Source organism: Pezoporus wallicus, unplaced genomic scaffold, assembly GCF_028554395.1.
Source record: "Pezoporus wallicus isolate ANWC-B61680 ecotype Strahan unplaced genomic scaffold, APGP_CSIRO_Pwel_v1 contig_3817, whole genome shotgun sequence".
Taxonomy (NCBI): domain Eukaryota; kingdom Metazoa; phylum Chordata; class Aves; order Psittaciformes; family Psittacidae; genus Pezoporus; species Pezoporus wallicus.
Window position 1 is genome coordinate 2,738,364 of NW_026635157.1, and position 15,334 is coordinate 2,753,697.

At 39.1% G+C, this 15,334-nt stretch overlaps 1 protein-coding gene across 1 annotated transcript in view; it reads right to left on the reverse strand.

Moving 5' to 3' along the window:
• Positions 1–1,555: 1,555 nt before the first annotated feature.
• NOX3 (NADPH oxidase 3) overlaps positions 1,556–15,334 on the reverse strand; it is a 38,201-nt gene continuing 24,422 nt past the window's right edge. The window contains 4 exon segments of the mRNA XM_057406349.1: positions 1,556–1,950; positions 4,159–4,283; positions 7,270–7,416; positions 14,629–14,791. Of these exon segments, the coding sequence (XP_057262332.1) occupies positions 1,824–1,950; positions 4,159–4,283; positions 7,270–7,416; positions 14,629–14,791 (562 nt within the window). The 3' untranslated portion in view covers positions 1,556–1,823.

Sequence of the window (15,334 nt, forward strand, 5' to 3'; positions counted from 1 at the left end):
TTTCTTTAATTTTCTGTGCTGGAGAATAGGGAAATATGATTCTCCTTTTTCTAGCTTATGTGGATGTCACAACATTCCCATATTTTATATTTTGCTTCTCCCTCATTCCAAAATTATCCTGTGCTCCATGTGCTTAATAGTGCTAAAGTCACAAAGCTAAGTACAAGTAATACTTGAGGGTGCAAGGTGGAACACAACAAGCAAGGGCCTACAGGACAGCTGTAACACCTCTTCTGGAAAACCCATATGACTGGATGTCTATCTGAAGTGCCCGTACACTAACACATGTGGCATGGAGAGGACAGAGATTGACTTCCATGCTTGGAAGGATCCCGTGATGCCCTAGAGAAAAGAGAAGTCTAGGAAAACTGGAAGATTTTCAAGAACTGCCTCTTCAAAAATGATTCCTCTTGAGTGGAGTAAGTCACGCAAAGGTGATAGGACTCCTGCATGGATGAACAAATGCCTCCTGACAAAACTCAAGCACAGAGGAGGTGTACAAGAGGTGGAAGAAGGGACAGATAATGCAGAAAGAATATAGAGACACTGAGTGTGGAGGGATGGGGTTAGGGAAGCCAAAGCCCACTGGGAGCTGAAGCTGAAAGGTGGAGGGCTAGAAGGGCTGTTACGTGTGCATGAATAGTAAAAGGAAGACTAGAAAAATGTTGGTCCACTTCTGAATAGGATGGGGATGCCAAGGGCCATGGCAAAGGTAGAAGTACTGAGTGACTTTTTCACCTCAGGTAAGGCTGACCTTCAGGGATCACAGGCTTCTCAAACAAGTGGGAAAATCTGAAGCAATTCAGACTTAGTGAAGGAAGATCAGGCAAGGAAGCTTTTAAATAAGCCCATAGAAACTGATGGGATTCACCCACAATTCTGAGGGAGCTGCCCATTCTTCATTATCTTTGAATGGTCATGGCGATGGGATGAGGTCCTGACAACTGTAAGAATGCTCCTGTGTTCAAAGAATAAGCTTTGAGAAAGCGGTTTAGGGTAGATGATTTCTATAGGTGCCTTCCCACTTCAGTCACTCTGTCATATATCTGTGATTCTGTATCTATTAAAGCCCATTCTTCAGTGCCTGTGAAGCCATGTGACATTTAAAAGGCTCCTGGAACTTTCTTCCATAGTTTCAGTTGCCTGTCTCAGGACATCCATTTGCTGAGTGCAAAAATTTATGGAGTCTCCTTAAGCATACTAATTCTGAGAACATATTAGCTTATGGCATGCACAGCCACCATCACTGTGGAAATGGCAGGTTTAAATGGTGCATGGTTTGGTAAGGAAAAGGATTTGTTGGGCAGTGCACATATAAACAGCATTGCTACAGCACAAAAGGGGATGTGGATATGGATGTTTTTGCAGTGGGAGGCTATAAACAGTGCAAAATCAGAACACCAGGAAGGAAAAAGCTTTGAATGCCTGGGCATGATTTAAACAGCAGGAATGTGAGTATTGCCTGCGGTAGTAGTTTGATCACACACAACAGTGAGGAACAGTTCTAAATGTCCATTTTACTCATGCCTTTTGCTTCAGAGGTTAGTGGTTTTGGTTGTTTTCACACAGATGTAGATGGATTCACAGCATCATTAAGTAAGAAAGAAGAATCAGCTCTTCAGTTCTTTGAAGGAAAGGCTAAGGATGAGGTCCAAATCTTTAGTGGCCTTAAGATGGCATTTTTCTACTGAAGTTAATGTACCTATGTCAATTTACAGTTCCTAATATCTGGCCTAAATGGTGCAGATTGAGTAGAGGACAGGGGAAAGTGAGATAAAAATACAGGATTTGGTAATACCTATTACACAGTTAAGAAATACAGCCTAGAAACTTTCTTTGTTGTAGTGAAAATGAACTCCTTTTGGATCAATTGATGAATATGAGTTGCATGTCTTTTGAAGGATGTTAGAGAGATTCTCAGGTCCACAGAAGAATACTCCAATACTGTTGCTGTAATTGCAATAACAACGAAAAAATGAAAGTAGGAGAGTAAATGCATAAACTGTACCTTTTGGCTGCCTCCGGCTTTGCATCTTTTGAAATGGCTTTTGAAAAATACATTTGAAAAAACTTGTGATACTATCACAAAGTATTGCAGTATAATTATTTTAATACATTAGTGTTTATTATGTCTTACTGCATTGTTTATTTGGATTGGTATGTTAGAGGTCACAATCTGGTTTAAATGGTAGTTATTTGGGTTTGATCTTCATAGTTTTTTTAATCAGGGAAACAAACACACTACTTGTGCTGAAAAAGTTTCAGTACATTTCCTCCAGCTAATTTTTACTTTTTCTTTATAAAAATATACCCAAAATTCTCAGTTACTTCTAAGTTTTCTTCCTCTTTTTTTTTTCTTTTTTTTTTCCCCCTTTTGTTTTAAAATGTTCTGCCTATGGGCAATTTTTAGATGTCTGATTTAATAATAAAATTTGTAAATATGTAGTTCTGGTAAAATAAGGACATGACCAGTGGAACAAATAATTGTGTTCCTAAGCACACAAGTCTGTTACAGCAGGCTGGAAACCTGGTTACTTGCTTCAAAATGCCTTAGAGGGTTTGCTTCTAAGTACATAGCACATGTTGCTTTAAAACTTATATATGTACACACAGATGAACATGCTGTGTTGCTGGGGAAAGCTCAATCTATGTACACACAGTGCAAATGACAAGTGACAGCATGAGTTTCAAAAAATTTGCTCCTGTGAAGAAGGGGCTTTAGAAAAGATTTTGGCGCCCAAGTCATAGTCTCCAGAAGTAGTGCCAATGTTACTGTGGTGCTCGAATGCACTAGGTTTAACCTGGAGTGGTATATTCCTGCTAAGCCACTAAAAGATACTGTTGCAGCCAAAGGAAATTCCATGGACCTAAGTGTGGGGATCCAAAATTTAGTCAGCTTGTAAAAGCTGATTGTTCCATCACAGATCAGAAACTCTTAAGTTTCTTTGCCTCTTGAACCTTCAGAGGTTCTGAACATTCAGAACATGAAAAGGTAGGGTATTTTATTTTCTCATAAGAAATCCATATGTCATGCAAGATTTTCTTTAAAAGGTTCAACCATAAACAAGGGCATTTAGGTTCAGAACCAAATGCAGATTTTTGCTGTCATTTTAGTACTGGCTTTCTGAGGAAGTACCACAAGATCCAGTATAGAAAGTTAATGCTCATCTCCCACCTTGAGCATCAGAAAAACAGGTTTTTCTCAGTTGTACTTAACAAAAGCAACAAAGAGTAATATTTAAACTATAACTTTGAAAGCTCTGTTTATGCAGTAGGATCCCTATAAACGGTCTTTCAAAAATCATATTTTCTACTCTTGGCCTTTTTCTATTTTTAATCTTTCATATTTCCTGATTGTATTTATTTTGACCTCCATGAAGTAGTTTCTCTATTACTGTTATTTTTGCAGTTTTATGGTATTCTTGTAGCTTACTGTATTCTCTTTGATCTTATCCTTTTCAGCTTCTTCTTGGGTCTTTTTCATCTTAAAAAAAAAAGTCTTCTTCTTTTTGTATCTCTGTGTCCCAAGTGCAAGCCTTTATTTTGTATGAGCAGGTAAATGTTTGGAAATCGTAGAGTCACAAAGATTCTGGAATTTTCTACTGCTGAACACAAAATATTTCAAATTCTTGCTTCAAAGGCTTCCAGGAACAAAGAAGCTTTTCTCAGACCAGTAGTGAATCCACCAAGTTCAAATGAACTGTCTTTGCCAGCAGAGATGAACTAATAACAGAACAGCATAGTCTTGCAAGAGCAGCCAAATATGTTAGGGAACAAACATATCCTTGACATCATAAGAAAAAAAAAATCACAGTTTATCTCTTTAATAACCATCTTCAAGGGAAATTAATGCTACTTTGTCCTTTGTGTAGAACAGTAATTGGATTGTGTGTTTCAATTATATCTGGACAAAGGCCAGGATATTGAAATACTTCTAAATATTAGATTTTCTTGTCCAAAAATTAGATTTTATTGGCATTCTCTTTCCGAGATTTCTTCATTAAAAGCTTCATTAAGCATAAATCTTCTTTCCACACAGGAAAAAATGAAATTATTTTAAAAGGGTCATTTAGAAAGGTTTGCCCTCCCCTTCTCCCACTGTTTATGCTGAGAGAAGAGTTACCTAAACCAACTTAGAAGCCAATCTGCCTTACTTACCTAGGATGGTTTTTGGCTAATTGCTTGAACTCATTGTCCCAGTTTGGCCTTCCATAGTAGGTCTTCTGTCTCAATCCAGTAATTACATCCATCTTGTCATCATAGTGTAGGGCTATGTGAGTAGCCTAAAGGCAAATTTACAAGATAGTAATTTTAGAGTCAACAACATATACTCCAGGTAAGAAGAGAGAGCAATATTGCTGCTTAGCTGTGAGAGATGCAAGTTACTAGAATTGTGAAAAGCACTTCCAAAAGTGTCCAAGGAGTTCAGTTTCCTGAGATGGAATTTTTGAGATGAGCTGGGATTAAACACCTGTCTTTATTAGCCTGGGCCTGAGTGCCTCAATCACTTTTACAGGCAGCTCTCAGCCTTTAAATATCTCACTCTACATTTTCTTCATTCCAGATCCTGAAGTGACAGTCATCACCATTTTAAGGTTGAGTTGGAGTTTAGGAAAGGGAGTAAAGTGTACTGTAGTAGAGTTTGACAATAAATATTATCACATGCACTTTAAGTAAGTACAGAGCATTTTGCTGCTGATGGAAGAGATGGCGGATGTACCAGTTCAACAGGGATAAAACCCTGAATGTTTTGACTCTTTTCCTTAGGTGGAGGCAGGTGCCAAAAGTGGATCATCTCAGGTGAAGCACTGAACTAAGTGAACTGCACAGCTCCCAGTGCCAAGAAAACAAATCCTGATCTTCATGATCATTTACTGTCTTTCATCGTCTATGCTATGCCCATTACTGTGCTATCTGAGAACTTCTTGGGTGCATTTAAAAACAAAACCACCATCTCTCCTAATTGTGCTGTGATTGTGTAGGAGTAATATGCTTGTTTTCACTACACACTATCATCATTATTATCGCTGTCAAGAAATTACCAGAGCAAAGCTAAGTTAAAAAATGGGCTTTACATTTAGTTCAGGCCCTAGCATGAACTAGGCATCATTATAATCTCTTGCAGAAGTCGTTGCTGAAATTTATTATGGAATATTGTATATTTCCTGTGCTAATGAGTCTTCCATGTTGCTTAACAGCTCAGTTATTCTGGTCAAGCACAGTTGTCACAAAAGGTCATGCTTCTGAGAGGCTCTTGTTAGTTCAGGCCAATGTCACGGATAACTTGGAATAGTCTAAGAAATAACTGAAAGTGCTTGGGGGAGTGGGAGGTGGGGAACTGTGGGATTTTTTTAATCGCTTACAGTGAAATTGTGCCACTGAGCAGATGGGCTATTTCTGTCCACATTAAGTGGAACTTCTCCAGAAATTTTGGTGCTGGCCCTTGCTATTGCTCACAGCATTAAAGTTGCTTAGAAATGTCAGGGGCAGTGTAGGGAGCAAGAGGTTGAAACTAAGTTCTTGTTCAAGCAGAGTCAAACACGTGCCATAACTGCCCATCAGTTCCCAACATGGAATCTACAAAGATCTCGAAGCATTGAACAAATATTATATGCAAGGAATAAACACCTGCCAGTAGTGGACAGTGCACTAGAAAGTGTAAATTACCCCTCTTAACTGAGTTCAGCCACACCTGACTACTTGTCAAGACTATGTGGTGAGATAGGGAGAGAATGTAGGTTTTGTTATTTGCTAAGGCACAAGTGAAGTAAAATAAAGCATCATCCAAATATTACTGGTGCTGAAGCTCAGATTTTGAGGAGTGATGAACTGGAATTTACTACAGATGCAGTAAGACTTATAAGAAGAAAGAGCTTTGTGGATGCCTGAAGAAGGTGAACCTGTTACCCAGCACATTTCCTTAGAGTTGGTCAGAGTAAGAGGGGTGGCCACTGAAACACATTCCTTTTCCTTCACAACCTTTTAGAGGTAGGGTGATAGGGGCCTTTGGTAGGCGGCACAGCTTCAGGGATGCTCCTGTGTCACCTAACCAGCAGCGTGGGATAACGAGGCAGTGCTGACAGGAGACTGGAAAATGGGGTTTGAAGAGAAGGAGGCACTTCAGAAAAGTGTAGGGCACATGAGTGAAGAGTCAGGCATTTCAGCAAGAATAGTTGTCTCCCTACCTGATGTCAGGCCTGATGTTTGCCCAAGAGGGAAGTGGGATGATGACAGCTGAGAGATAAGGGCAACTTTGCGTTTTGTTAAGTTCCTCAATAGTTTTCTTTAAAGCAGGTTTAGGTAATATTGCTAATGCAGAGTGGTCGTTTCTGTAACTGCCATATACTTCACAATGAGAGTAGATTCTTCTGAATACACCTTTATGCACATGCCTCATTACTTGACAGAAACCCTAAGGCAAACAGAAAGAAACAATGTGGTTTTTTTTTGTGTCAGCAGAGCCAGGAAGGAAAAAGCTCTATGAAATCTATTTTTTTAACCTATGCTAGACAGTCCTTCATTCAACAGAGGCAGCAGGAAATAAAACAGTAAAGAAAAGACTTTTCTGTGAGAGTTTTTCTGGCAGGTGCCTAACTGGCCAAAGTGTGATCCAAGTGATCCATTTAAAGAAAAGAGAAAGTAACTCATTTGGGTCTAGCTAAAGACTAAAGAAGTTGAGTAAAATCACCCTGTCCTGAGGACTAAGTGCCTCGAGCTGGGATGATCCAATAAAATTATGAGATGACAAATTTAAAGTTGATCAGAGAAAATGTCTTTTCAAACAATATGAATTAGACCATACAGTTTGTTGGCAAAATATTCTGAGCATAGCAGGTTTCAAAAATGCACTGGCTGTATATGTGGACAACCAAAATTACAGTAAAGAATAAAGAGTAAATAAAACTAACACTTTTTATACGACCCTCCATATTTCAGAACAAAAATGCCGGAATCTATTTAAAGACCATTCCAAAGATGTGGACAAAGTGTCCCTTCACAAGCTCCTGAAAGGCTCTGCACTTTTCTGTGAGACATCTGGTAATCAGTGCTCCCCAAGACAAGATACAGGACTGGAAAGATGGCTGGCCTGATTTCTCCGTTCCTGTTTTCCTAAATGCAAGATGCAAACAGACAGCTTGGTGTCTTTATATTTACAATCCTTCAGGTCTCTGCTCCATCCATCATTTATTCAACTGTTCCTGTTCCATATGTTACCATACTGGAAAAGCAAGGTACATTAACTCAGACTCATAAGAGTTTCATTATTACCTGACTTTCATCCCAGCCTGTAAGAGATATATGATAGCTTAGAAAATCATTTTTCCCTTTTTCAGCCATTTTTGATTCCAAATGGAACAGAAGATCAGCAAACCACTCAAATGCAGATGGGTCTCGAGAAATCCAGTAAAAATAAACCTGTCAGATAAAAGTAAATAGATTTAACAAGAAGCAAAATTTCAGTCAAACTTCTTAATGATTGGCTCAATTCATTAATCAATAGTGTGCGACTCTTCTCCACTGTAAAATTTAAACATAATTGCAAATCATTTTGATTATGTAGTTTCTATCTCTTAAAAATTTCATCTTAAACATTGAGTTAATATATTAATGCACTAGTGAAGGTAGGCAGCATACATCTCCCCTTGCCAGTGCATCTCATAATGCTGCATTTCTTGGAAACAACTTCATTATTCCTTAAAATTTTGGATTTATTTTGAGTTATGTTTAAAATGGAATTTCAGTTTCTCAAAACCTTAATGCCATAGGTTAACAGTTGAAGTGCTGAAAAGATAGAGTTATGTTCTTTAAGTCAGATGCCCTGTATAAAACAGGGTATAACATGTCCCTACTTTTTTATAATGTATTTCTTGTTTAAATTTGAGCACATAATTTCTAGACAAACATGAAGTTCTAATTTTAAAGTTGCTAGAGGGGTAAATTGAACCACTATCCCATGACTGGTTTTCTATTGGTTGAAAACCTCCTCTCTATGAAAAATTTACACAGTTTTTCTCATCCAGATTTCTCTAGCTTCTTCTTCCATATGCTGGATCTTGTTATAGTTGTCTATTGATTTGGAGACCCTGTTATTAAAGTTTTGTTCCACAGGTAGGAATTAGAGACTGGCATCTATATAGTCATACTATAATTCTCTCGATAAACTAAACATTCCTGGGATCTGTCACTGAGAGACTAATTTTTCATCCTTAAAATATTCCTGTGGCTTGTTTCTGTCTGTTCCTCCTTGACTGCAGTCAGTTAGAAACAAAGCAGAGAGTTTATCTTTTAAAAAGCTAATTCATTAGGATCTTGGCATAGGGTAATGCTTGCATAGGGAATAAAGTATTTCAAACAAGATTGTTAGTCAGTGTCCATATGATGAGAGTTTCTATTTCAGGAGTTATTGATGTGGCATTTTCAGCTGGATCAGCTGAGACTCCTCCAAACCCTTTTTCTGCTCGGTTCTTATAGCCAGTTGGCCCAGGGACTGCTGTGACCACTCAAGCATGTGCATGATATAATGTGATCTATTGCCCTTTACATACAAAGCATTTTCTAGCTAATTAACTATGTATAAATGACTGTCCTGTGTGACCACTCCTGCATTAACAGTTTCTGCTGACCATTTGCAAATGTCTTATCTGTGAACAAGTTCATCAGTTTTGCAGCAGGAACTATCTGTGGAGCCTTGGGACTGATGAGATTCCCTTCTCAGGATCTGAAATAACACACTAAGACATAGGTTGTCCCAGGCCGAGCAGGAGCTACCTCAGGGAGTCTTCAGGGCAGTCAAAATTTTCTACCTGGAAGTCTCCTCCAGCAATGCTGTGCTGCACAGGGGAGTGGGAGCACAGCCCATCCCCTGATTTCAGCTCCATTCCTTGTCTCAGGGAGGTCCAGATGTGCAGTTGACTAGACTGGGAGTTCCTTCAGCACCCAGAGAATGAACGGCTGAAGTTCCCTGGCTGGCTGTCCAGGCACCACCCTGGTGCCCAGCTGAACCACAATTACAAGGCAAATCTGACTGCCATTTTTAGAACTTGAATTCTGTAGCTCTTGCCATGCAATCCATCATTACTTTTGAACAGAGGCTGCCAGACCTTGAATGGGCCTCTGTGAACTGTGTAATTTTGAGTGTAATTATTTTCATAGTGCCTCCAAAGAAGTAATTCACAAACACAGTGGAAATCTGAAAATACACAATTTCAGGTTAAGAAGGAATGGCACTGAGGGCAATGTATAAGCTTATAACAAAGGGGTGGTTGGAACTTTTTTCATTGGAACTGTGATTTTTATTTTGTCGCAAAATCCCTTCATTTCCTCCAACCCATCTCAATTTGTGCTCACCAGTCCCTCTGTCTTTTATTATGCCTCAATGTCAAAGGTAGTCTGAAAGGTCTGTCCCTAGGGCAATCATTGTGGAAGCTCTGATGTTTTGGAAATTGTAGCCCTTTTCTGTAGGATCAATGAGATAAAGATGCATATTAGACACTTCTGAAGTGAAAAAATCAGAGAAGAAACCAGAGAGCTATAAAGAGGCTTCCCAAAGATTTAATATACTGGCTTGTCAGACTTCTGGTGAGGTGGTGGGAGAAAAATGTGGTAACACCATGATTCACTGGAGATTTGGTGACAGAGACGAACAGTAATTTGAGATGTTTCCTAGATCTGAGTGTACTGTAAGGGACCATCTGTGGTTTCTGTGAGAAATATAAATGAAGTATGATCCCAGGAAACAGAGATAAAGTATTCAGGGTTAAGTAGTGTATTTTTACAGCCCAGGAATAGGACTGCCTGCAGAACTTTAGTACAAACCATCTTGGCTGTTTGCTTTTTCCCCTCCTGTTTCAATGTTTTCCCTTAAATATGACCTTATTACTTTACAGGGGTGTTGCTGCTGATTTACACTGGCATACATAAGGAGGAGAAAGCCCACTCACTTTATAGCATTTCATTTCTGTGACCAACAATAGCATTATTTTAAATTACCCAAACTCAGTAAGATTTAGAGCCTTAACCTTTATGTATTTTTTTGTGTCTGAATCCTGACTTTCCTGCTTGTTTCACATCCTCAGCACCTCAAAAATCAGCCCACTGAGTGCTGTCAGTCTGTATCATACCACGGCTGTTGATTTGTAGTGAGAAATTTCTTCCTCCAGCCTCTACTTGATCAGCTTATTTCTCAAGTCTTTTCAGCAGTTCATTTTATGGAAACGTATATTTAGTACATGTGTATGGAGTGCTTCTAAATGAATAATGAATTGTGCATGGGGTAGCAATTGGGAGCATGTAGGCAGGACTGAGAGCCAAGCACATTCAGGGAAGGAGGAAGAAAAGCTAGGTGATGAGCTGAGATGATGTGGTCTTCCCCCAAATGGGGGGCTGGTTTCCAGAATATCAGGCTATGAAGCTTGAAGGAATGCTTTTAGCTGATTGCAAACCTAGCTGTTACAGTAACAGCCAGTCCAACTGAATTGGGTCAAGCCTCCTCTGTCGCAGTCCTCTCAATAAAAGATGTAGCTTTCTGAAGCTGCAATAATTCCTTAAACTCATCCCTGGTGTGGTTCTGCTGAAGCAGTACCCCTTGCACTGCTGCTGATTTTCATGTTTGAGTTGGAAAGCATTTGGTAATGAAGAAAGACTGTCACTATAAGAAGTATTTTGTGCCAGGATTATAATCTTAGGCAGAAAAGAGGTAATGAAGAAGGATGGCCCATGGGCAAAAAGTTCCTGTTCCCCTTAGATCAAAGAGGACTTCTAGTATAACATGCTAAAATAAATGGTGTTTACAGAGAAGTCTTCCTTTCTTTACACTGACTGCCCATAGCATAGCATAACATATTACATGTATAATTAAAATACAATAAATGCACAATAAAATTAATCCTTATTAAAACTGTAGAATAAGGCCAGCATCAGTGCATTCTATAATTAAACAATTATTCTGAATCTTTTTTTTCTTTTTGTAAGCCTCATGCTATTAACTGACTACAATTATTTAGGACCCTTAAAATCTGTTTTAGATATATTTTTCATTAGTCTCCACCCACGCTACCCCCCTTGACTACATTCATCAGCTTGATGGCTTGCCCAAGTAAACTGTCTTAAATTTTCCAAGTGCTCTTTTTGCAAATTGAGTTAGATGCAGTATTGCTATTAATCAGATCCATAATGCAGGGTTATGAGTAGCTGCTTATTTAATACTCTGCTCTCTTACAATGTGTACATATTTATCATTCAGTTTCCCACATCCTGAGTGTTGAACAACAGATTAGAGCAAGAGTTCTGATACCTCTTTCCTGTAAGGTGAGAAAAGGTACCTTGTAAATCAGCTTCCATCATGTGGGAAGTCATTAATAATTATCTGTTGATGACCATCCATCTGTTTCTCCCTGAAGACAGAGGTGGAGCAGCAGCTCTGGGCAAAGCCAGCTTTTCATCAAAGGGTTGTAAAAGGTGATGAAGCAGGGGATGCACAGGGAGGCATCTTCATCCCTGACTTTTGTTTCTCCCTCTTAGACAGGACTAGTCCCTGCAAAACCTTCTTACACATTGCACCTGAGTACCTCTCTGCAAAACCCCAGTCCTTTCTGCTCCTGAGTATATCACACTACCTGTGGGCTGCAGCATACCAGAGCATCTGACATCTTCTTCAGCCTAATCAATGGACCCAGTGGAACACTAGAGGTAAGATGCAACAGTGCCTGCAGCCTGGAGCATGCAGGGGAGGATGGGGGTTTGCGCACCTACACGAGGCACTGACTTAGAGCTAGGGTGGCAGCAAGCAGCCTTTTGTGTAAATGCAGGACAAGGCTTGAATTCATGCCTCTAAATTTGAAGCAGGAGTCCTAACTGTTCTCAAACGCAGCTCTGAAAGATGGTTATGTTTGGCAGAAAAAAAGAGCCCAGGTTTTTAGGTCTTTGGGGGAAGATGTTTTGTGGAGAAGGCTGTGGACTAGGGTAGAGCTGGCAGCAGAAGCTTACCTCAGGCAAGGACAGTTGGTCTCAAAGCAAATGGAAAAGGCTAGTTTTGTTTTCCTCACAGTCTGTAGTTGAACTTACTACCACAGCATGCTCTAGTTGTCTAATGTCTGCATGGATTCAAACAGCAGTTATACAAATTCATGGAAGAAAAAACTGCTAAGGATATTAAGCAGAGAGCTGCAGCTCTTGTATCAAGACATTACTGAACTGGAAGTCGCTCAAAGTCAAGAAAGTGTCCACTGAAGACTTATCACCATATGATTTTCTGGGCTGTATACTTCTCCCTAGGCATTCATGAAGAGCCACTGTTGGAGACAGGATTTTGGGCTAGATGGATCTTTGGTGATAATCAGTAGGACGTTTCTTACATCCTTGTATAGGGTAAAAGTGAAAGTGGGTGTTTGCTAGTATTAGTGTCTGATGGATCAGTATGATTTCATCAGTTTCAGCATTAATTGATCTGAAAAATGAGACAACTAATGTGAAAGAAAGATCATTTTACACATAACTAAAGCTGGTAGAAACTTTCCAGCCATGACTAGTAGTAGTGCCCTTCCTCACTACAGAAAAATGACAAGGAAATTAAGGCTCCAAGACTATTTAATTGTGAAGAATCAATTAGATAAATGTGTATTCCTTTTGATTTGCTGGGTTTTTTAAATTATACAGCTGCAGACATTAGGGAAGCTATGAGTATTTATATCTCAACCGTATGTGGGCAACACTAAGAAATATTAGTTCAATGAGCGTAATGATAGCTGTACTCAAATCAAAACGAAGTTGTTAAAAAAAGAAAAACCTCTTATTTATTTCCTTAATAGACATTTCTATGGTACTCATCATGGCAGAAAGAGAGTGCTGAATACTTTGAGGAAGATTAAATTATTTGTAATTATACCACAAGTGGAAGCTTTTAACCAATGGGAAAAAAAAATAAATGTGGAGCTACCCTGAGATTAATCGTTCTTACTAAGATGACTGCTAAATTTTTTAAGTATTGCTGTGAACTTCCCCAGGACCTTTCATCCAGGCTTTCAAAATGTTTTACAAGCACCAATGCAGTTTAGCCTCTTAACACCTGTGAAAAATGAGCATCACTGTTCCCACTGCACCAGTAAGGGTACAGAGAAAGGACATGGAGAAATCATGGTACTTTTGTATTTCACAAGAATTCAGGAAAACTGAACTCTATAGCGGAAAAAATGTGGCAGAATGCACCATGCATTTATATTTGCAGGCACACTTACCCAAGATTTTCCCTAACCTACGGATGAACACCCTGAAGTATATTATACTCTCAATGCATAGTTAAATTCTGTTGTTTTCCCTGTAAGATAACAACAGCAATGACAATAAGAACAATTTTACTTGCACACATATAGAATATACAGGATACACATATCTAATGTGCATATAAGTATATTTAGTTCTCTTGGAGACGATAATTCTGGTACAATCATAGTGTTTGCAAATACACTTCACATCTAACACATTTTCATTTATATTTCCCTCCCTTCTCACTGCTTTTTCTGCCTCAAAGATCCCCCCTGGCAATTTGAACCTGTCCTCAACTGCTCAGTTACTAAAATCCCAGATGCCTTTTCAGTGGCAGCTTGTCATTAAGATGCCAGTTTTAACACTCTTTCATTTAAAAAGATCAGCCCGTGGGTCCTGCAATCAGCTCCATATGTACTGACCCTCTCAGAGATCTGTCTACTCCAATGTAATTTCAACATTTGTCCTTAAATGTGAATGAGGAACAGTTCCTGATTCAGCTTTTACGTTGGAAAATTAGCTAAAAGAAACTCTAAGGTCCACAACCAACCACTTATTATGATAGATAGGGAACAAGGTCTTTAATGCTGATTTTCTTTTCTGTTACTTACTTACCCCTCTCCCTACTTCACCCGTATTATCTCTTGTCTGTCCTTCCCCAGTGCTGTTTCATGTATCCTTAGCAGAAGATGTATAACAGGTAAGCAGATCGAGAGTATGTTAACTTAATTGGTTCCATCCATGCCTTACAGACCCCAATATATTTCTTCAACAGAATGATTAAAGTGGTTTGAAGCAGTAATATGCATCTTGATATGTGCACCTCATCCAGAGCTTAAATGCCTTTTTTTTATTCCTTCTATGCCTGAAAATATCCTGACTTTGCAAGGTGTGAAAAGCAGATAATGGTTACTGAATGCAGCATTCTCAACCAGGACAACCAGCCAAAGGGCCCCATGAAACCTAGAGCTGGACAAGGAACAAGTGCCACCCCTCACTTCTGTCTGAGATGACCTTGGAGGATTTATTTTTCGTAGGAGAGAGGTCAGATTTCTATTCGAGCTCTCAGTCTATCTGTGCAGCTATGAAAGATGTTCCACGTTTATCTCCAGTTGCTATTGAAAACTGAATTCTTCAGTTTTTACTAAAAACACTGCAGCTAGAGCTACCTTCTTCCTCAGAGAATGACAGTGAATTCAGGAGACCCTACCCAACAACACCTCCTGACACAACTGGAAAATGACTGCCTGCTTCTGAGAGCGAGTTAAAGCACTCAAATGAGTCTCCAGCTCTGAATTGCCTCTCTCACCTGGTGAAATAGGTTTGTTTGTGTAACTTTTTGATGGACCGATAAACTTCCCTACATACCTTCTGCAGCACCAGTTCTGTGTTAGGGTTGCAGTATTTGTACCAAATGGATTTTAAAATAGAGGCAAATGGTGTGACTCCAATTCCTGCTGCAATGCACACACTCACTTGGTAGTGGAAGACGTCTGTGGTTGCTGATCCGTATGGTCCATCCACAGCCAGTCTACAGCATCAAGACATTTAGTCAAGGGTCAGCAACATGTAAAATGACAGAAAGGTTACCATTTGTTGGGCTACATATTTTCAAAACTGACACTCTGTTAAAATAAAAGAGAAAAGACATGTCTAAGCTGGCACAGAAATTACCCATAGAAACGCATTTAATTTTCAGTGGGGGCAATTTAATAGCAAAACAACTGATTTTTCTGAAGTGAGAGAACAAGAGCACCCATGTGGGTTTGAGGCCTGGCCATCTATTTAAGCATGCAATTGCAATTTTCTGGCTTTCTGAAATGTGATTAGTCATATAATTGCATGTCCAAATTTAGCTGTGGAATTTGCATATTTAATTATGAATTACTGAAAAGCATCCTGGTTTAGAGCTTTATTTTCTGTACTGTGTATATCAAAGTAAAGAGGGACAGATTATACGAATAATTTTGAAAAGTTCTTTATATATGTTAAAGTAATAAAAGAGAAAGCAAGAAAGAGGTCATCGTATGCAAGGAAACTCCTTTTTTCCCAGCTCTTTCTGAAAAAAAAAACC